The following is a 23030-nucleotide window of genomic DNA, read 5'->3' on the forward strand; positions in this document are numbered from 1 at the left end:
TGATTTCTTTTTTGATTTCTTCTATGATTTGTTGGTTATTCAGAAGCGTGTTATTTAGCCTCCATATGTTTGAATTTTTAACAATTTTTTTCCTGTAATTGAGATCTAATCTTACTGCAGTGTGGTCAGAAAAGATGACTGGAATGATTTCAATTTTTTTGAATTTACCAAGACTAGATTTATGGCCCAGGATGTGATCTATTCTGGAGAAGGTTCCGTGTGGACTTGGGAAAAAGGTGAAGTTGATTGTTTTGGGGTGAAATGTCCTTTAGATATCAATTAGGTTTAGCTGGTCCACTGTGTCATTTAAAGTTTGTGTTTCCTTGTTAATTTTCTGTTTAGTTGATCTATCCATAGTTGTGAGTGGGGTATTAAAGCGTCCCACTATTATTGTGTTACTATTAATTTCCTCTTTCATACTCGTTAGTGTTTGCCGTACATATTGCAGTGCTCCTATGTTGGGTGCATATATAATAGTTATATCTTCTTCTTGGATTGATCCTTTGATCATTATATAGTGTCCTTCTTTGTCTCTTTTTACAGCCTTTATTTGAAAGTCTATTTTATCTGATATGAGTATTGCGACTCCTGCTTTCTTTTGTTCTCCGTTTGCGTGAAATATTTTTTTCCAGCCCTTCACTTTCAGTCTGTATGTGTCTTGTTTTGAGGTGGGTCTCTTGTAGACAGCATATATAGGGGTCTTGTTTTTGTATCCATTCAGCCAGTCTTTGTCTTTCGGTTGGGGCATTCAACCCATTTACATTTAAGGTAATTATTGATAGGTATGGTCTCGTTGCCATTTATTTTGTTGTTTTGGGTTCACGTTTATACAACCTTTCTGTGTTTCCTGTCTAGAGAAGATCCTTTAGCATTTGTTGAAGAGCTGGTTTGGTGGTGCTGAATTCTCTCAGCTTTTGCTTGTCTGTAAAGCTTTTGAATTCTCCTTCATATCTGAATGAGTCCTTTGCTGGGTTTACAGTAATCTAGGTTGTAGGTTATTCTCTTTTATTACTTTAAGATATTGTCCTGCCATTCCCTTCTGGCCTGGAGGTTTCTATTGATAGATCAGCTGTTATCCTTATGGGAATCCCTTTGCGTGTGTTATTTGTTGTTTTTCCCTTGCTGCTTTTAATATTTGTTCTTTGTGTTTGATCTTTGTTAATTTGATTAATATGTGTCTTGGGGTGTTTCGCCTTGGGTTTATCCTGTTTGGGACTCTCTGGGTTTCTTGGACTTGGGTAGCTATTTCCTTCCCCATTTTAGGGAAGTTTTCAGCTATTATCTCCTCGAGTATTTTCTCATGGCCTTTCTTTTTGTCTTCTTCTTCTGGGACTCCTATGATTCGAATGTTGGGGCATTTCACATTGTCCCAGAGGTCCCTGAGGTTGTCCTCATTTCTTTTGATTCTTTTTTCTTTTTTCCTCTCTGCTTCATTTATTTCCACCATTTTATCTTCTACCTCACTTATCCTATCTTCTGTCTCCGTTATTCTACTCTTGGTTCCCTCCAGAGTGTTTTTGATCTCATTTATTGCATTATTCATTTTTAGTTGACTCTTTTTTATTTCTTCTAGGTCTTTATTAAACATTTCTTGCATCTTCTCAATCTTTGTCTTCAGGCTATTTATTTGTAACTCTATTTTGTCTTCAAGATTTTGGATCATTTTTATTATCATTATTCTAAATTCTTTTTCAGGTAGATTCCCTATCTCCTCCTCTTTTGTTTGACTTGGGCATTTTTCATGTTCCTTTACCTGTTGGGTATTTCTCTGCCTTTTCATCTTGTTTAGATTGCTGTGTCTGGAGTGGGCTTTCTGTATTCTGGAGGTCTGTGGTTCCTTTTTATTGTGGAGGTTTCACCCAGTGCCCAGTGGGTGGGCTTGGATGATTGGCTTGTCAAGGTTTCCTGGTTAGGGAAGCTTGCGTCGGTGTTCCGGTGAGTGGAACTGGATTTCTTCTCTCTGGAGTGCAATGGAGTGCCCAGTAATGAGTTTTAAGATGGGTCTATGTGTTAGGTGTGACTTTGGGCAGCCTGTATGTTGACGCTCAGGTCTATGTTCCTGCGTTGCTGGAGAATTTGCGTGGTATGTCTTGCTCTGAAATTTACTGGCTCTTGGGTGGTGGTTGGTTTCAGTGTAGGTATGGAGGCTTTTGGATGGTCTCTTATTACTTAATGTTCCGTGTATTCAGGAGTTTTCTGGTGTTCTCAGGTTTTGGGCTTAAGTCTCCTGCCTCTGGGTTTCAGTTTTATTCTTCCAGTAGTCTCAAGACTTCTCCAACTATACAGCACTGATAATAAAACTTCTAGGTTAATGGTGAAAAGATTCTCCACCGTGAGGGACACCCAGAGAGGTTCACAGAGTTACATGAAAAAGAGGAGAGGGAGGAGGGAGATATAGATGAGCAGGAGAAGAAAAAGGGGGACTCAAGAGGAGAGAGACAGATCTACACAGTTGTCTGTTCCCAGAGTGTTCTCTGTAGCCCAGACACCCACAAAGATTCACAGAATTGGATTGGGAAGAGAAGGGGAAAGGAGGAAATAGAGGTGTTCTGAGGTAGAAAACGGAGAGTCAAAAGTGGGAAAGAGTAATCAACACACTCCTGAATAAAAATGGGAACTGAATATTGGATTCTTAAATGTCCAAAATTTATATCACATACTGAAAAACAAAAATTAAAAATCTAGAGTAGAGGTTAGACTCTTAAAGATACAATATTAAAAACAAAAACACAAAAAATTTTAGAGATATATATGAAGTTCGATTTAAAAATAGGGCTTCTCTCTTTTTTTTTTGCAAGGTTATAGTGAAATGAAAATGAAAATTAAGGAGTAGTAGAGGAGTAATAGAGGACTTTAAAAGAAAATAAGAGAAAAAGAAGAAAAAAGAATAAAGAAAAAAAACAAGAAAAAAATTTTTTTTCCTAATTAAAAAAATTGTAAAAATATATGAAAATGAAAGTTAAGGAGTAGTGGGGGAGTAATAGGGAATTTTAAAAGAAAATAAAAGAGAAAAAAACAAAAAAGAAAAGAAAAAAAATTTTTTAATTAACAACAACAAAAAAAGGTAAAAATATATCTAGGAATTTCTCTGGAGCTGTTGCGGTCAGTGTCGGTTCGGTTCAGTTTCAGATAGCTCCTTGTTCCAGCTTACACGTCTCGATATCTATAGGCCCCTTCCGGTGTAGTCGGTGTTACCTACAGGGGTTTTAATCTGTTGCACCGGTCCCTTCTGAAGCGGTTCCCTTTGGTCTCTTCAGTGCCTAATTTCCGCCCTGACACAGGCGGGCGGAGGTGGTCTCTAGTTCGGGTTCGCTAGTTCCATCGCGCTGCGGGGAGGGAGGGGAACTGCTTTCCCCGTCTACGCTGCTCAGGCTCCCGGCTGCTCTATATGGAGCGGGCCCTGCGTTGCGTGCGGTTCGTTTTCGAGTACTCCACAAAAGCGCGGACTCGGTTGCGCCTGCGTTTTGGGCCTTTCCCGGCCTGAGCAGCTCAGGCAGCCAGGAGCTTGACAGGCTCACTCTCCCTGGGTTCGGTGCGCCTTCTCCCCTCCGCGGCCGCAGCCTTCCACCCGCGCCAGTTGGGTGCGTGCACCTTGAGTTTAGCCGCGACCCTCCCAGCGGATGTCGACCATCCAGAATCTCAGGAAGTCTTTGGTTAGAAACTGGAGGCCTGTTTGCAGTGTGGTAGGGGATGCCGTCTCTGGGGCCGAGTTTGCCCCTTTCCCCTCCCCCCTGCCTCCTGCCTCCAGCAGGGCTGGGCCGGTCTGCCGCAGGCTAGCTCTTCCCTGGACTTGCTCAGACCCTTTGTTCTGCGATCGGCCGGCAGTGTGTTTGGGCCCGTTAATTTTCTCTCTTTTGCTCTCCAACAGTTTAAGTTGGAATCTCACAAAAGGTCCCCCCGATTGCCCTCAGGGCACTCAGGCCCGGTCCTTACCCTAAGCAATGCCGCCCGCTCCTCTCTGTTCCGCCCCCACTTGCTGGTGGCGGATGCGGGCGTCTGGGGTACTTTTCTGCTGGGAGTTGCTTTTAGGCACGTAATCTGTGGGTTTATTTTTCCCTCCCAGTTAGGTTGCCCTCCAAGATTCGAAAACTTCCCCCAGACCCGCCAGTGCGAGGGTTTCCTGGTGTTTGGAAACTTCCTCTATTAAGACTCCCTTCTTCGGGATGGGTCTCCGTCCCTAGCTCTTTTGTCTCTTTTTATCTTTTATATTTTGTCCTACCTCCTTTTGAAGACAATGGGCTGCTTTTCTGGGCTCCTGATGTCCTCAGCTAGCGATCAGAAGTTGTTTTGTGAAGTTTGCTCTGCGTTCAGTTGTTCTTTCGATGAATTTGTAGGGGAGAAAGTGGTCTCCCTGTCCTATTCCTCCGCCATCTTGGCTCCTCCCCTCAGCTCTGAGCCTTAACCACTCAACAGCCATGGAAGCACCCCCCCCACCCCCCCACCCCCCCCCACAAAAGCAGACTTTCAAAATGACATGTGAGTATCTTGGCAAATGCATTCCAAACAGGCAACCATAAAAGTAGAGAATTGTCAGAAACAACCCACTTCAGGGTGCTCCAGATTAATTAAAGGCATTAAACAAATTAAGAAAGATTTACTCAAGAATAACTACTAAGTGGGAAGGTAAGAACAGTGGGAGATTATGGTGTTTTGGCTTCCCAGCTCCTACTGGCCAGGACGGGCCGTGAACATCACTGTGGGAGCGGGCTGACTTGGAGCCAAGTAACACCTCAGGCCGCTGGGTGAATTGGATACAGTAGGTATCTCAGAGTGGAGTGTATGGGGAAGGCCAAGTTCTCCTCACTGAGGTTGAGATCCTGGTGGCAACAGATTGGTAACCTAGTCAGGATAGATGATCTCTCTCATGTCAAAGTCTGGAGCTGGTGCCTCAGTGTTGGAGAAGAGCCTCTATGTTGTTCCTTTAGTATTTGCGCCCCTATGCACAGCACCACCTCATGGCCCAACATGGCTGCTGGTGTACCATCTATCGTCGGGAGGTCGAATGAAACAGCTGGCCCCACGTATCGTGAGGGTCTGAAAAGGCGCATGTATGCAACAGGCTGCATGAGAGCCGGAGAGACCCCATCAACCCACAAGTGCAGGCAACCTGCCCTGCAGAAGGCCATGTGCACATGCTGAGAAAATGTAAGAGGGATGGGCAAGAAGCAAAGGCAGGTCTGGCTTGCAAACTGGCCTGAGCACAGGCCCCAGGCTTGAGCCTCACTGACTCAGGGGTTTGAGCACAACCTCCAAGCTCCAAGCTCGCTGGCCCCAAAGCTAGACCAAACAAGGGGTGACTCCCAGAGGGAGTCAGCCTAAAAATAATGAAAAGCAGAAACTCAAAAATTGAGCAGAGACATCAACAGCTGCACATCGTGGGGGAGAGGGACCCTACAGAGTCGGCTCAGAACTTACTAAAACAAACAGAACACGCACGCCACCATGACAACTCCCTGTTTGTGCGGGGAAAGAGGAATTCAGAGTTGCTAGACTCTATTATTTAAAAAAATGTCCATTTCTTAAAATCATTTATTTATTTATTTGGCTGTGTTGGATCATGGCTGAGGCATGTGGATCTTTCGTTGTGGCACCTGGATTCTCTAGCTGGGGTGTGTGGGCTTACTTGTTCTGTGGTATATGGAATCTTAGTTCCCTGGCCAGGGATCGAACCCACATCTCCCTGCATTGCAAGGCAGATTCTTAATCACTGCTCTTTTACTACCAGGGGTGTAGGTTCAATCCCTGGTCAGGGAGCTGGGGTCCCACAGGCCACATGGCACGGCCAAAAAAAAAGCCTGTTTTTGACAAAAAAAAAAAAAAAAAGGCAGCATGACATGCAAACAAACAGCTAAGTGTGACTTACCCTGAGGGAAAAAAAAGTAAGTCAATAGAAACGTCTCTGAGGGAGTCCAGATATTGTACTTCACAGCAGTCAGTATAAATATATTCATAAAACTAAAGTGAACGATGTTTGAAGAATTAAAGGCAAATATGATGACAGTCACTCACAAACACAAGGTCTTAGGGAGACACAAAAACTACAGAATAGGACCTAAAGTAAGTTCTGGCCTTGGAAGCTCTCCCTCACCACCTGGGTTCCCACAATGCCCTGTGGCTCCTGCGCCAGGACTCAGACTGCCGAGAGGCACCTGCCGGTTCACCTGTCTTCCTGACCCCACCGTGGCTGCAAGGGGGCAGGGACTGCGGGGCAGGGACTGCTCTGTCTGCTCTCTGCATGACATGGTGGGCTTAAACAAACGATGGGGAAGGGCAGTGGTCAGAGACCCAGAGAGAGCCCAGGCTGCTGGTCACGATGGTGTGACATCCAGGCAAGGTTTTCCTTTGCTTGGGCATCAGTGTCTTCCCCTGGGAAATGGGCCTCCTCCCAGGATCTGGTGACAGGAGGACAGGACTGCAGACACAGCGAGGCCCCACCCAAGGCCCCAGGGCCTTGCATCACTTGGGTAGGTGGCTGCAGACATTCGCCCCATGCCAGGAGCTGGGAATGAGTCCAGCAGAAGCCAAGACTTTTGTTGGAGGTTTAATTTATTACTGTTTGACATCCAGTGACACTGACATACCCTCGCCGGGCCTGTGGACCCCCGGCCCCGGCGAGTCTGACCTGTCCAATAAAATACAGTACGAGGAGTGGACGGCTACACACATGCATCCACAGCTTTAAACTACAGTGATTCCAAACTGCGGCCGAACAGTACTGCCAGGGAAAGAAAAGAAAAACAGGTGTCGTGTGTTCCCCAATTCATAATTCTTTTTTTTTCTCCTTTTTTCTCGTTTTAAACAGTTAATGCTGTTACAAACGCTACTGATGCCAGGACAGGGCCAGACACAGACAGTCCTACATCTTCTCTGCCGTATAAATATGGAAGATTCTCGTTTATACAGTTTTTATCCCAAGTCTGAAACTACATCTGCTGCTACCCGTTACTGCTAAGGGCTAACGCCGTCTCGGCTCTTGGAACGAGGGGCTCGGGGTCGAGACTCTGGAATGTCGGGACTCAGTCTTCCTCGCTGCCACTTCCTGAGCGGTCCTGGGAGGGGGACAGGAGGAGAGAGTGTGAGTCAGTCTGGCCCTTGGGAACACCCAGACAGCATGTGGGATCTTAGTTCCCCCACCAGGGATTGAACCTGTGCCCCTCTGCAGTGGGAGCGCAGTTTTAACCACTAGACCATCAGGAAGTCCCCGACCTTTGCTTTAAATATACTTAATCACCAGTGCAGGCAGAACTGCCTTGTCCACACTGAGGCGGGGGGTGGGGTGGAGTGACCTTTGCCCTCAGTCCCTGCTGCCAAGGTCACATCCAAACGTCATTTTCTCCCAAGGATTGGCCCCTGCACCCTCACACTGACTCCTTCTTGGTTCCTGGGGAGCAGGTTGGGCCTTCTCGGCTCCGTCCCACTGCTGTCTGCCTGTCCCTGGGCCCCTGACTTGTGGGGTTTTGTTTGTTTGTTTTTGTGGCTGAGCCTCAAGGTCTGTGGTATTTTAGTTTCCCGACCAGGTATTAAACCCGGGCCCTCAGACGTGAAAGTGCTGAGTCTTAACCACTGGATCACCAGGGAATTCCTCTGACCTGAGGCTTTAAAACCACCTTGGCTATTCCTGACCACGTACAATCTCTGCTCTTCTGTGTAAACATTTTAAACACCTTAGCAAGGCCCACAGAAGGTGCTGCTGGGTCCAGACTGGGCAGACAGGGAGCTGTACAGCCCAGACTCTCCTGGCCACAAACAAGGCCACTGCTCCCCGTGTTCAGAATGTCATTAACGTCCCTGTAAGACCATGGACGTCAGCGGTCAGGATTATTCTGAGGCACCGGGTTTTGCTGTTACTGCAAATAGCTCTACAAGAAGACAAACGATGATGAAATGGTGCTTGTCAAGCTTTCTGCTGGGAGCTGGGGCCCATGAAATGCACTTGACCTCCCTGCTTTGTGGAAGTGGAGGCAGGCTCATAGGTGAGGCAAACGGCCCAGGTCCTGCAGCAGGGAAGGACCAGGCGTCCAGGTGGAAGCCAGAGGGCAAAACATTAAAACACAGCAAGCGAGTGTGTTCCTGCCCCCAGGCCCTCGAGACTGTACAGGCTCAGTGCTCCTGCGGTTTTCGCGGCTCCTTCCTAATGTGCCTGGGGCACCATCACTGAGGTACCACTCACAGCTCCGTTCATGGTGTCAGCTCCCCTGTTTATATGACTGTGGTCTAAGGGACTCTCGCTTTCTGTTTGCTTCATTCAGCCCACTACCACTGTCCAGAAACCCTCCGAGACAGGCCAGGACAGAGCCACAAGTAGAGGCCCGGGGCTCACAGTGTGGTGAGGATACCACAGCACTGGGGGAGCGGGGACAGTCTCTCTGGGGGCATCTCCAATCTCCCCGCCTCCCACCCCCACACGGTTGGCCTGGGGGCTGTGCGGTGGGAACTGTGGGGGTCAGCTGGGGAGGAGGGATGCCCTGTCTGAACCCCAGATGCCCAGTGGCTCCAAGAGCACTGGTTCCAGAGCTGCATGGACTTGGGTTTGAGTCCCATGTTCTGTAACACTGAGGCTCGTCTTTGGATTGGGGGTCTGAAAACATCCCACAGGTCTAGGACTTGGCAAGAAGAATGGATGCCTGGTGACCCGCCCGCCCCGGGGCACGGGGACCTCACCTCCTCCTGCTCCTCCTCGCTGTCATCGTCGCTCACCACCGGCTTGGCCCTGGACCCACGGCTCGGCCGCCGCCGGCCCCCCTTGAGCCGATCCTGGGCCTTCTCCTTCCGGCCGAGCTTGATCTTCACTTTGACTGAGCGAGCTGGGGAGGGGACCAGAAGGAAAAGAGACGTGAGCGCAGGGCCCCAGGGTGTCTTGGGGTGGATGTGACCTCCCACCCCCACCCCCAGGACTCACACTCTGACTCGGAGCCTTCCTCCTCGCCCTCCTCCTCCTCCTCGCTCTCCTCCCCTTCACTGTCGTCCTCCTTCTCGATCTTCTGCCGCACGCTGGTGAAGACCGACTGCAGGACGATGGAGTCTTCATAGATCTGGGTGGAGACACGTGGGGCTCAGGTCGGGGGCCTGATGGAGGGCTGCCTGCCCACCCGCCTGGTCCCGGACGAGGGACCGCTCAATTAAGTTTTTATTTATTTGGCTGTGCTGGGTCTTAGTTGTGGCACATGAACTCTCAGTTGTGGCATGTGGGATTTAGTTCTCTGACCAAGGATTGAACCTGAGTTCCCTGCATTAGGAGCACAGACTCTTAGCCACTGGACCACCAGGGAAGTCCCCCTCCCTCCCCTTGAAGAATCGCAGCGAGCACTCTGTTAAAGGCTCTGAGAGGGCCTGCAGTTTAGCGTCAGAAATGCAGTCTCACTGAAGCCAGCATTCCCTCCAACATGTATGACTCTAAAGTCTCTTTGCCAGGAGGCATTCATCCCAGCAATGAGGAAAACTGCCAGGCTGAGTGTGTGTGCGAATCTCATCACAGGACAGGACACAGCACAGAGCTGGATGTCCTTTCAAAAGCGTCCCTGAATGACTTCATAACAGATTCCAGGGTGTTCACAGAGTGCGCCCAGGGCCCCGCGGATGGACAGGACCGAGTCTGTTTCTTCTATTTTGCTCATCTTTATCTTCCGCTGTTTTCAATAAAGAACACATACGGCCTCTGTAATGAGCGATGTGCTCCGAGGTGTAGGGCACCTTTTTCTGAACTGGTCAATTCACGGGGGTGGGGGAGTGGGGGCCCAGGACCACTCACCAGGGAGCCCTCCAGGTTGAAGGTCTGTGCATTCTGACACAGCAGCATCACATCCTTCTCCAGGTCGTTGAGGCTGCGGTACTTGTGGTTGCGGATGCGCTCCTGTGGGCAGGAGAAGCGGCCTTATCTCGGGGCCCCCTGGCACCCGGGGTCCCAGCTGCCTAAGGCGAGGTCACCGTGGAACTCCCCGGCTCTGTGCGGACTTGGGGGTCCAGCTGTGGGTGATGGGGTTGCCTGCCACATCCTCAGGCCCCCAGTGGCCAATGACGAGGACCCCTGGTGGGGGGGTCCCAAGGCCCAAGACCAAGAACCCCTGCTCCCACGTCCCACGGCTCTAAGCACTGACTCAGCTCGGAGTTACCTTTATCTTCTTGAAGTCCACAGGCTTGCGGATGAGCTCGTAGTACTCAGGCAGCTCCTTGCGGGACGGCAGCTGGATGAACACCTCGCTGAGCTGGCGTCCACTGCTGCTGTAAGGAGAGACGTGGCTGCGTCACTCGCAGGCCGTGCTTGCCGGGGAGCCCCTACCTCTGCCCAGCACCCTCCCCCCAACAACCACCCCCCTGCCCTGGGTGCTGGAGGACAGAGACGGTGAGAAATTTTAAAGTCCACTCGGGAGTCATTTCCTGTATGTGAGCTGACTTGTGAGGTCTGGAACATTCCCGAGGGGCAGCCAAGCAGAGAGGTCTGCTGTTGCATCTGTATGGAGGCTCTGAACTCACCCACCTCCCCCCACCCCAGCCCTGGAGCAAAGAGCATCACGTGCCACACGCAGCAAGAGCCTTGGCACCTGTAAGAGGGAGAGCTCTGTTTATTTCCACACGACCCAGAAATCAGTGTGCTCGTGTTGGGAGCGTTAAGTGCCAGCGTTTTCAGAGATGGGTTTTCCAAGCATGTCGTGCCTCTCCCGGATGGCACTCATGAGCAGTGAACTTCACAGAACCAGGCAAAAACCCAAGGAGTCTAGACGCCCCCTGACAAGATGCTAATGGACGACTAGGGCTGTTTCCTAGTTCTTCCCACTAAGCAGAGCTGGTTTTGTACCAGGGAGCAGAGGAAAGGTGAGCTGTGAATGGCCGTGAAATGAGGAACCCAAGTACTGGGCTCCGAGGCTACAACCCCCGGAGACCTGGACAAGGAATGGCGTGAACCGACAGACACCCACCCCCAGCGTCCCTTCAGCCTCCGGAATGGGGATCCTGTCCCCCAGAGAGACAGTAGCAGAGGCCCTACGTGGCCAACCAGGGGGCTGGGGACCTGGTCACCCTCCTTTCCCACTCTCTCCACCCGGGGCCCCACGTGCTCTAGCTGTGGGTTCATTCAGGTCCCCCTCGCTGCCCGGGCTCCTCCTGGCTGCTTCGCAACTCAGGCTCCTCCAGGGCAGGTCTGAGATGGTGGATTTGGTCTCAGGGGTACCAGAGGCAGAGTACCTCTGGCCTCCCGTCAGCACTGCTGCTTTCCTGGTCTTTTCAGGACAGTTCTCATGGAACAGGGTGGCAGCTTGTCCATCTGCCTGCCTGTCCTGAACACATCTCATCCTTGTTTTTGGTTTACCAGCCAGGAAGACAGCAGTGATGACCTGAATGCTTCTCAGGTTTTGTCGCCAGATGCCCCATCTCACAGCGCATTAGGGAGCAGCTTGGCCAGGACTGCCTGCCCCAAGGCTGCTGCCATTTGCCCCTGGTCCCCCTCTTACACTCGGGGAAACACGGGGGCTGGGATCCAGGCCTCGCACATTACTGGCCTCGGACAACTACCATCTCTGGGCCAGACACACGATACATATGTTCTCAACGGACTCTGTTATTCCAACTGTAATGAGGAAACCGGTGAGCTCAGCCAGCCCAGCCTGAACACCAGCCATGCTGGTCTTGGCCTCCCTGCCCAGCATGAAGTGGGGTCACCGGTGCTCAACAAGGGCCAGCCCCCTCTTTCCTCCGGGCTGAGTTCTCAGCCACTTCCTGCCTTGTGTGCGGCTGGCAGGTCACAGACTAGGGGCGGGGAGGGGAGGCCAGCTCCAGGCCATTGTCCCCGCCCAAGGGCCCCTCCCCAGGGGCACAGGTGTCCTCTCTCATGAACAGGCTGGTGGGTGGTTTGGCCACAGGAAAACTGGGATTTGTTCACATAAATTCCAAAAAAACCCGAGAATAGGCATGACATACGTTGGGGCCTCTACTTCAGACAAGTGGACTCGGGGTGATGGGAGACAAGCCAGCCCCGCTCACTCTGGGAAACTGGTTTATGATATTCCAGCAGAGCCCAGACCTGCGCCCCCGACTCCTCGACCCACACAGGCCCTGTTCCTCCCCATGGAACCTTCTGAGCAAAGGGCCCTCCATTATCATCTCGACCGCGGTGTCATTCTACACTTCTGAGCAGGACATGGGCCTGCAGGTGTGAAGTAACTCAAGTGCCCGGCTCAGCGGTGGATGCTGGTAATTCTGGCTTTATTTCACTTTTTTAAAAGAAACGCCAGTTTGGGGACTTCCCTGATGGTCCAGTGGCTAAGACTCTGATCTCCCAATGCAGGGGGCCGGGTTCGATCCCTGGTCAGGCAACTAGACCCCCACATGCCGCAACTAAAGATCCTGTGTGTCGCAATGCAGAGTCAATGCAGCCAAGTTGAATAAACAAATAAGGTAATTAAAAAAGAAAACAGTAACAAAAAAGAAAACGAAATGCCAGTTTTAAATCCACTAAATTCATCCTGCAGCTCCCTAACGGGCATGCATGTGGTGCTAAGGCTACGTACCTACCTGTAGCATCACACAGGTGACCTGGCCTCAGGGTACATGGGGCCCTTCAGGGAACTTAGGAGGGGGGACTCTAGCGCCACTACACAGAAGAACATTTCATAGTAAAAACCCTCTCACAAACCTCTGGGGGAACCTTTTCCCTGAAGAATGAAGGCCCACCCGGCCTGAAAACCGTTGTCTGGTGCCTTGTGCTGAGCACGGATGGCCGGGGACTGGTCACGTGAGAGGGAGGGGCAGGGTGCCAGGGCCACGGGGACTCTGAAAACCGTCCTGACAATGCAGACCTCCTGGAAAGCTCCTGCTGTAAAACTCTGGTTGCCAAAGTGCTGAGAGATCCTCTTTTGTCTTCAGAAATCCCCTGGAGAGCCCCTCACCCCCACCCCCTATGCACTGGGGCTGCAAGCCTTCCAGGTTTGCTCACCAAGTCCCTCCTTGCTGGGAACAGAATCCACAGCGCTCTGGGGGCTGCTTGGCTTTCCAGGATGGGTGGCCCACAACCTTTGATATCAGTGCCTCTCTCTACCTGCTCAGTTGCCTCAGAATCACCCAAAGAGCTGCTCCCCCAGGGAACCCTGGCTCCTGCCCTTGCCTCAATATAAACATCACCTCCACGACACCTCGTAATAAAAATGGATGACTGAGGTGGCAGACAGGAAGGCAGGGGACTTCCCTGGTGATCCAGTGGCTAAGACTCCATGCTCCCAAAGTGGTGTGGTGGGGGGTGGTGACCCAGGGTTCAATCCCTGGTCAGGGAGCTACAACCCACATGCTGCAACTAAGAGTTTGTATGCCACAAGTGAGATCTGGTGCAGCCAAATAAGCAAATAAATATTAAAGAAAAAAGACAAAGGCACAGATCTTCATTTACTCACTCCTGTGAGCCTCCCCAGCCTCCAGGACTTGGCTGGGCCTGGCCTGCTCTTGAACTTCAGGCCGTGAGACCCACAGGCTGCGCCCGCAGGCGTGGCCGCCCCCTGCGTGGCCCTGTGAAGCCTGCTCCTGTCCGCTTTTGTGCCGCGCCACGCGCTCCATGGTGGGCACGTGCACAGTCCGCTTGTCCCCCTGCTGGTGACAGGAACCCGGGCCACGGTCTGAGATATTAAATGGTGAGCAGCCGCAGACGCTGTGTCCCAGCTCTTGGCCTGCATCACGTGGGAAGGTACCTGGGGGCTGGGGGACCTGGTCCTGGAGGCAGGGGCGCTCAGTTTTGGTAGCAACTGAGCCCACGTTTGCTCCTCCAGCTGCGGGTTAGCCATCTACCAGCATCTCTTGTTGTTTTCCCATCCAAGTACTAACCAGGCCCAACCCTGCTTAGCATCTGAGATCAGACGAGCTCATGTGCACTCAGGGTGGGATGGCCATAGACTTTCCTGTGGTTTTAATTCATGTCTCCTTGATGAGCAGCGAAGCCGGGCACATCATCACAGGTATACTGGTCATGTGATGACCTCTCCCAGGCAGTCCTTGTTTTCTTACTTTTTTCTCCTGGGGAATCCTGTGTAGGGCACATTTATTGTCAACACCTGCTCCAGTTCATGGCATATCTTTTTTTAAAAAAAATATTTGGCTGCGCTGGGTCTTAGCTTGGCATGCAGGATCTTTAGTTGTGGTGTGTGGGATCTAGTTCCCCGACCAGGGATTGAACCCTGGGCCCCTGCCTTGGGAGCACAGAGTCACAGCCACTGGACCACCAGGGAGGTCCCCCATGGTGTGTCTTCTTACTCCTTTGATGGTGTCTTTTGACGAAGGGGCCTTAGTTTTAATCTGAGTCCAATTTACCAATATTTCCTTTTATACCTGGTATTTTTTGTCCTGTGAAAAAAATCTTTGTCTACCCCAAGGTCACTATTGGTCACCCTAAGAACTATTCTATTTCCTTCTTGAAGACTTTGCTATTTTTCTTTTTACCATGCCACATGGCATGCAGGATCTTAGTTCCTTGACCAGGGATTGAACCCAAGCCCCCTGCAGTGGAAGCACAGAGTCTTAACCACTGGACCACCAGGGAAGTGCCCGGAAACTTTGCTGCTTTAATCTGTTTACATTATTAGGCATGAGGCCAGTTACCCTGGTTAGTTTTTGTCCACAGCAACTATCATCTTCCCTACCATATCTTGCCTGGCTTTACTAGCTGGAACACAAGCCACGAGGGCAGAGGCCTTGCTTGTTTTATTTGCTGCTCTATCTTTTGCACCAGGAATAAAGTCTGGTACACAGTAGGTGCTCAATATACATTTTTTAAATGAAGAAATGGCTCAGGGTGAAAGTCCTAGGGTCACGGAGCAGGGTGCACACTCAGGTTTCAGCAGGGCTGTCTCTGAGCAAGGATGCCCCACTGCCCTGCCCCTGCCGGGTCATTCATACAGCACCCTGTTCCAGGAAGGGCCCTGGCAGCAACATCAGGAACCCCACTGCCCAGAGAGCATGCTGCTGTGAGGACTGGCTCTAAAGAAGCTTCTGCAGGCAGAGCTGCTTGGAACTCCATCTCTGGCCCTGCTCTGTAAGCGGCTGCCTGGTAGCGGAGGGGAGTGGAGTGAAGGAGCCTGGGAGAATCCCAAGGCTGTCAGGATCCTCCCATGACCCCAGTTCAGACACAAAGAACGGACCCGCCCACCACGGCCCTCATGCCCCCAGCCTGGCCTGTCACCTGCTTTGGCAGCAACGGCGGCTGCTGTCACATACGACAATGAAATTCATCTCCTGCCTCTAGATGTGAGCTCCCACAGCAGGGATCTTCTCCCTCAGTCACTGTCCTGTCCCCATCACAACGGGACACGACACACAGAGGGGCTGAGTGGCCAGGGCCTTGCCTGGAGCCTCAACCCCGCCCAGTGGTCCTTTCCTACTGAATGAGGTTTGTTGCAACAAGTCTGACCGCATGGTGGGGAGGACCCCCAAAGTCTAAATGACACATCCCTTGATGTGTTCTTGAAACAAAATTACAACATGTAGGGGACTTCCTTTGTGTTCCAGTGGCTGACTCCATGCTGCCAATGAAGGGGGCCAAGGTTCAGGGCACTTGGTCAGGGGACTAAGATCCCAAAGGCCCCAACTAAGATCTGGTAGAGTCAATTAAATAACTAAATATTTTAAAAAACCTACAACACATGAAGGAGAAATAAAGAATCAGAGGACTTCCCTGGTGGTCCAAGGAGCCTGCCAATGCAGGGGACACAGGTTTTATCCCTAGTCTGGGAAGATCCCACGTGCCAAGGGGCAGCAAAGCCCGTGCATCACAACTACTGGGCCCGAGCTCTAAAGCCTGGGCGCTGCAGCTGGTAAGTAGCTCCGCTCACCGCAACTAGAGAAAAGTCTGCACATGGCAACGAAGGCCCTGAGCAGTAAAAACAAACAAACAAAACTCTTTAAAAAAAAAAAGACTCTCAGTATCTAAGAGATCATCCATTGGATATGCCATTCAAACAGATGGAGAAACCAGAGGTTATGAGAGCTGGCCCAGACACTGGGAACTGGGGGCAGGCAGGACTCGAGCACAGGTCTCCTCGGCCAAGTCAGGGGTCTCTCCCATCCTTTCCCACATGCTGTTCTAAATCAAGGGTAGCAAACTTCATCTGTGAACAGCTAGTGTAAATGTTACAGGCTGTGTGTGCCATATCACCTCTGTCACAATGAAGCAACTGCCACTGTTGCACTGAAGTGGCCACACAGAATATACAGGCAAAGGGAGTTTGGCCGTGGTCCTCATTTGTGTTGTTCACAAGTTGCTAAGTCATGTTTAGCTCTTTGCAACTCCATGGACTGTAGCACGCCAGACTCCTCTGTCCTCCACTGTCTCCCAGAGTTTGCTCAAATTCATGTCCATTGAGTTGATGATGCCATCCAACCATCTCATCCTCTGTTGCCTCCTTCTCCTCTTACCCTCAGTCTTTACCAGCATCAGGGTCTCTTCCAGTAAGTCAGCTCTTTGCACTAGGTGGCCAAAGGATTGGAGCTTCAGCTTCAGCATCAGCCCTTCCAATGAATATTCAGGGCTGATTTCCTTTAGGATTGACTGACTTGATCTCCTTGCAGTCCAAGGGACTCTCAAGAGTCTTCTCCAACACCACAGTTCAAAAGCATCAATTCTTCAGCGCTCAGCCTTCTTTATGGTCCAACTCTAACATTCATACATGACTACTGGAAAAACCACAGCTTTGACTATACGGACCTTTGCTGGCAAAGTGATGTCTCTGCTTTTTAATACGTAGTCTAGGTTTTAATATGCTATCCAGGTGTCCTCATTTATAAAAAATAATATTTGATTTTCACGTAATTTCATACCATGAAATAGTTGTCATCTTCTTTTCAAGGCCTCACCACACAGACTGCAGGATCTTAGTTCCCTGATCAGGGATCAAACTCAGACCTCCTAAAGTGGAAGCTCCAAGTCCTGACCAGTGGACCGCCAGGGAAGTCCCAAAATAGTATTCTTTTGATTCTCCGAAACTCATCTAAGGAAAAATTCTTAATTCAGACTATATACATACAAGATCTGGCTCATTTCTCATTTCTGCTGATTTGGTTTGTTGAGCCCTGGTATGAATCCTAAAAATAACAGGAAGAATGTCTGTACTGGGGATGGTAACATACATCTTGGTGCCTTCCATTCCTCATCCTCTGACAAGGGCAGACAGTGCAAACGGATCACAGCAGCACTCTTGTCTTGAGCACTGAGAGCCTCAGGCAGGCAGAAGCAGTCAACTGAAGATGGTGCTCCAGACAGATCCTGCTACTTGCCCCGCCCTGTCCCTCAGCACCACTGTGCGTTCCTAGAGCGCAGACCTTCCTAGACACCTCTGGATAACATCTTCTCGCCCTGGGCCATGTTCTCTCTTGACTCCCAGGCAGTGAAATCTATCAGCAAGAGTCCCAGATAGGAGCAGCTGTGCTGAGCCGCTCAGTTCTGTCTGTGACGCCAAGGATAGTAGCCCGCCAGGCTCCTCGGTCCATGGGCATTCTCCAGGCAAGAATGCTGGAGTGGGTTGCCATGCCCTCCTCCAGGGGATCTTCCTGACCCAGGGATCGAACCCAGGTCTCCTGCACTGCAGGTGGATTTTTTTTAATCATCTGAGCCACCAGGGAAGCCCCAGATAGGCGCAGCTCAGGATATTAAGACCTGATCTAGCAGCAGAACATTTATCTGATACAGCATCTCAAGATATATGCATGCACATCATACATGCAACCTGAAAATAAAATAATGAAACATATTAAAAAGCAATTAGTCCAGGGACTACTCTGATGCTTCAGTGGTTAAGAATTCATCTTCTGCTCTTTCCGGACCTGGCTAAGGAGGAGGTGCCATCATGGGAGTTGACATCCGCCATAACAGGACCGAAAGGTTCAACGCAAGGAGCCCAAGAGCCAGGACATTTACCTGAGGCTGTTGGCCAAGCTGTACAGGTTCCTGGCCAGACGAACCAACTCCACCTTCAATCAGGTTGTCCTAAAGAGACTGTTCATGAGCCGCACCAACTGGCCACCGCTCTCCCTTTCCCAGATGATCCAGAAGATGAAACTTCCTAGCCGGGAAGGCAAAACAGCTGTGGTCGTGGGAACTGTAACTGACGATGTTCGTGTCCAGGAGGTGGGCAAACTTAAGGTGTGTGCTCTGCGAGTAAGCAGCCGTGCCCGGATTCGCATTGTCAAGGCCGGGGGCAAGATCCTCACCTTCGACCAGCTGGCCCTGGACTCCCCCAAGGGCTGCGGCACCGTCCTCCTCTCGGGTCCTCGCAAGGGCCGAGAGGTGTACGGGCATTTCAGCAAGGCCCCAGGAACCCCGCACAACCACACCAAACCCTACGTCTGCTCCAAGGGCCAGAAGCTCGAGCGCGCCAGAGGCCGATGAGCCAGCCATGGCTACAAAAACTAACCCAAGAGTCTACCTTGTTACTGAAAAGATTTTGGATGCTAAAAAAAAAAAAGAATTCACCTTCCGTGACAGGCAGACATGGACTTGATCCTTGGTTGGGGAACTAAGATCCCACAAGTTGTGGGGCAACGAAGCTCACAAGCCACGACAGCCCACAAGCTCAACGTGCTTTGCTGCTAGAGAAGCCCCCGAGCCACAATGAAGAACCTGCAAGCTATAACGAGGATTCCATGTGCTGCAATTAAGACCCGATGCAGCCAAATAAACAAATGTTTAAAAACCCCACCAAAACCATGTATCCTTATTTTTTACAAAAGATGTTAGAACAAAATTACTTTCTAGGTTCAATTTTTGACCCATTACAAAGTCAAGGACATTTCGAGAATCAAGAAAGTGAAATGTCTACGGCAGTTCCATTTATAGATATTTACTAAACGCCTCCACCTGCCGGACATCCACTGCTAGATCAATCGTAGTGTCAGATTTATGGCTGTGTGGTGTAGGAAAAATCCAGCCTCATGTACGAGTGAAAGGAGATGATACTCACCAAGAAACCTGCCAATAGGAAAGGTCCCTAGGCCATCTGCCCTGCACTCTCAACACACTCCCCCAACAGAGGAGGGGGAGGAGGGAACTTATGATGGGACCCTCCCGCTGAGGTGGGCCGGACTGGCTGCAGGTGATGTTGCTGATTAATAAGCATCTAATGAATGAACATCTCTAGTGAAACAACTGCTTTATGAGGGCCAAAGGCATGCCCGAGGGCTTTTTTTTCCCCTTTTTAAAATATTTTTTGAAATCACGGGTCACATTACATTTGGCGTTATGTCTCTTTTTAAAAATAATTTTATTTTGGCTGTGCTGGGTCTTCACTGTGGTGCGTGGGCTTCTCATTGAGATGGTTCTCTTGTAGCAGAGCACGGGCTCAGTAGTAGTGGTACACAGGCTTAGCAGCTCCATTGCAAGCAAGATCTTCCCAGAGCAGGGTTCAAAGTGTCCCCTGAATTGGCAGGTGGATTCTTCACCACTGGGCCACCAGGGAAGCCCTAAAGATTTTTTTCATGTGGACCATTTTTAAAGTCTTTATTGAATTTGTTACAATATTGTTCCTGTTTTTATGTTTTGGTTTTTTGGCCTAGAGGCATGTGGGATCTTAGCTCCCCAACCTGGGATCAAACCAATACCCCCTGTATTGAAAGAGGAAGTCTTTCAACCACTGGACCGTCGGTGAAGTCCCTGAGGCTCGTGTTTCTTAATACAGTTCAACAATGAAATCCAAATCTCATTTTAAAGAAAACCTGACCGCCACTCCGATATGCTGGATTTGAAACCACTTAGCTTGAATGAAACCTTTCTGCTGGAGAAGACACCAGACCCAGGGCCACACGGCAAGTGGCAGAAGGCAGATCACAGTGCAGGCCCCCTCTCTGGTGTGCCATCTACTCCAGGTGTCTCAGTTGCGGCACGTGGGATCTAGTTACCTGACCAGGGATCGAACCTGGGTTCCCAGGACTGGGAGCACGGAGTCTTAGCATGGCAGGCTATGGTCCACGGGGTTGCAAAGAGCTAGATAAGGCTAAGCACATGAGCCACAAAGACCGTTAGAACCGAATCCCTATCTTTTTGTTGTTGTCTTTGGCATGCTCTGTCTTGACCATGGCAATTACCACCAGAGAGTGAAGCCCGGGGGTGGAACTGGCCTGACAAACTGGGCAGCTGGAACTTCTTCCAGCAAAGTCTGTGGCAGGCTCAGAACCTCAATCTGGCTCAACAAGGCCACCCAAGTAAATCTTCTTGTAGTCTGGAGCCCCACTTGACTAACAGCCAGCCCGTGCCCATGCTCAGACTGGCCTGGGGTTGGATGATAGCAATCAGCACTCTTTCTCACAACATCTCACCCGGGCGCCTCCCATGCCAGGCTGGAGACGGGGTGCCAGGCAGGAGACGGGGTGCCAGGCAGACGACGCTGACCCCAGACCTGGCCCCGCAGGTAGAGGCCTGCCTCCTGCCCCTGGAGGACCCATTCCAAAGCTTGGGCTCCTGACGGAGGGCCAGTGTGGCCTGCCACAGGCTGAGGCAGGAGAAGCCTGAGGCCTCCCTGCCTGCTCAGGAAAGGGCTCCAAGTCCGCCCACTGTCGCCCACTCTTCTCCCCAGAGGCCCATGCTGAGGGGACTGGAGCCAGCTGGGCCGTCCTCTCCTAGAGAATGTTTCCGCTCAACAACCTGCCCGGGCCTTGTGACTCTGCCCTGGTTTTTCTTACAAACCAAGGCACAACCTTTCCCCTGGAGAGCCATCTGCTTTTTGATTCTAATCAAGCTGTGCAATGCGCCTGCAAGGGCAGAGGGCGAATGCCAAGAGGGTCTGGGCAGTGGCCCCCAGGCCCAGGTGAAGCTGCCCCGGTGCATGCAGTGGGGCCCTTCATCACACATGGGGGACTCTGGTGCTTTTTTTAAAAAAAAAAAAATGATTTTACTTATTTTTGGCTATGCTGGGTCTTTGTGGCTGTGCAGGCTTTTCCCTAGTTGTGGCAAGCAGGGGCTACTCTCCAGTTGCGGGGCTTGGGCTTCTCACTGCGGTGGCTGCTCTTGTGGAGCATGGGCCCTAGGGTGCGCAGGCTTCAGTAGCTGCAGCATGTGGGCTCTAGAACACAGGGTCAGCAGTCATGGTGAGCAGGTTTAGGTGCTCAAGTGGGATGTGGGAACTTCCCGAACCAGCCATCAAACCCGTGACTCCTACATTAGCAGGCAGATTCTTAACCACTGAGCCACCAGGGAAGCCCTCGATCTTGTACGTACCCCAGATCTATGGACCCCTACGATTTTTACAGGGTCCTTGGTAAGAAGACAGGAGAAGGGGAACCAGAGGGCCCACCCAGTGGAGCTCAGCTCTGAGAGGCTTAGCCTGGGCACCTGTACATATCACCAGCTTTCTGAACCCTCTGAGAATAACTTCTGAGAATCTCCTAAAAACAAAGATGTTCTCTTGCACAACCTTGGCTCCATGAGCAAATTCGGGACACCTGGGGCCGACATGCCTCCACTGTCCAACGCAGATTTTACAGCAGCCGCACCTCTGCCCTGGAGTTGCTAACAGTCTAGCTCTATACCCCAGCCAGATGGGCACAGAGCGGGTTCTATGGGGTCCTAAGGCAGCTGATCCCTGCAGAAGGGCCTTCTAGAAGATGCACTTCTCTGAAGCCGTCCCAAAGGTGCCACAGGATGTGCCCTGGGACACATGACCGCTGACTGGCATCTGGAGACAGTGCCCAAATGTTCTGGCCACCAGCAGCTGCCTCCTGCGAAGCACCGGGGGGGAAGACAGCAGCTGGCACCACACACAGTCCCTGGCCAGACCCCAGAGCCTAACTTACTTGCGTGTTTAAAGTGGAAATCCCTATTTCCAACTTAATTAATTCTGATTTCATTCACGGCTATTTAACAGATGGTTCCTCTGTGTAGTTTTCAGGTTTCCAAGCACCAAGAAGGAGGTACCCTGAGAGGCCCTGCATGCAGGCTTGGCCTCCAGGGCTCCCCTTCTTCAAGCATTTTCCCACAGTGGACCCAGAGCGTGATGTGCATTTTCTTTCTTTTAAATTTACCATCTTAATCATTTAAAATATATATTTACTTACTTATTAATTTATTTGGCTGCTCCAGGTCTTAGTCGCGGCACTCAGGATCTTCAGTTGTGGCAATGTGAACTCTTACTTGCAGCATGTGGGATCTAGTTCCCTGACCATGTACTGAACCCAGGCCCTCTGCACTGGGAGCACAGTCTTAGCCACCGGACCACCAGGGACGTCCTAGGATGTGCATTTTCATCCTGACATAGCAGGGGGTTGCAGCTGCCAATGCCAGAAGCCGCACATGCCAATGTCAGAAGCCGTACCACTCCAGGGCATGCTACTCGCAGGGCACACGGATGGGTGGCAGAGAGCTTGGGAAGGGTGGGTGTGGCAGCCCGAGGTCTGAACACACATGAAGGGAGCAAAAGGTTCCAAATCAGGACATTACCTGCATGCAGGCAAGGGTATAGATTCGAAGGTGCAAGCAACCATGACTGCAAGGGTATTTGGACATAACTGTGGGGCGATCTTGAGATCAACACTCAAAGCAAACTTTGGAGTGGTGTGCTGATCAGTGGCAGCCCAGGGCAGGCCCAGCCACTTCTCTCTGGAGTGACTGCATCAGGCCTCCATGATCACCAGGGGCAGGAACAGCAGCCCCATGACCCTGGCTCAGCAAGGCAGGCTCCCCCCACGGAAGTGAGCTGCTGACAATGTCTGGTGTCCGTTCTGCAGCAGCCAGGAAGAACCAAGCTGTAAACAGTCTCTCCTTCGGATCCACGTTTAACTCAAGTACAGTGTTTAGCTAATCACAGGGTTCTGGAAAGGAAATGGAATCTTTAAGCCCAAAGTTTCACTTTTCCTTTTGGGAAGGAGTGGTTGGAAGTCTGAGACAAAAAAGTGCATTAGGTTGCCTCCGATTTCTTTCTATGTCTATTCTCCTTGGTGTGGCGCAGTGGTCAGTCCCTCAGAACCTTCCAGGTAGGTGACAGGTGCGTTACAGAGATTTTTAACCTGGCCCAAAGAAAGGTCTGGCCTTTGTCCTCAGCTGCTGGGAGGCCATCTCTCGGCCCTTGAATGTCCTGCCC

General features: G+C 50.9%; 1 protein-coding gene and 1 pseudogene across 10 annotated transcripts in view; one reads left to right on the plus strand and one right to left on the minus strand.

The window, feature by feature from the left end:
* Positions 1 to 6528: 6528 nt before the first annotated feature.
* The window catches only part of SMARCA4 (SWI/SNF related, matrix associated, actin dependent regulator of chromatin, subfamily a, member 4), a 91023-nt gene continuing 74521 nt past the window's right edge, over positions 6529 to 23030 (minus strand). For 6 of the 9 annotated variants that reach the window (XM_043466594.1, XM_043466593.1, XM_043466590.1 and 3 more), the window contains 5 exons: positions 10110 to 10218; positions 9749 to 9850; positions 8900 to 9032; positions 8662 to 8804; positions 6529 to 7049 (listed from right to left, as the gene is read on the minus strand). In XM_043466594.1, the coding sequence (XP_043322529.1) occupies positions 7017 to 7049; positions 8662 to 8804; positions 8900 to 9032; positions 9749 to 9850; positions 10110 to 10218 (520 nt within the window). In that variant the 3' untranslated portion in view covers positions 6529 to 7016. The remainder of the gene's footprint in view (positions 7050 to 8661; positions 8805 to 8899; positions 9033 to 9748; positions 9851 to 10109; positions 10219 to 23030) is intronic. The other 3 variants (XM_043466596.1, XM_043466591.1, XM_043466589.1) reach the window with 1 other exon arrangement.
* On the plus strand, positions 17811 to 18376 carry LOC122440403 (annotated as a pseudogene). Its single transcript, XR_006269100.1, has one exon. The product of XR_006269100.1 is annotated as a 60S ribosomal protein L18-like (transcript).

Source organism: Cervus canadensis, chromosome 4 (assembly GCF_019320065.1).
Source record: "Cervus canadensis isolate Bull #8, Minnesota chromosome 4, ASM1932006v1, whole genome shotgun sequence".
In the NCBI taxonomy this organism is placed as follows: Eukaryota; Metazoa; Chordata; class Mammalia; order Artiodactyla; family Cervidae; genus Cervus; species Cervus canadensis.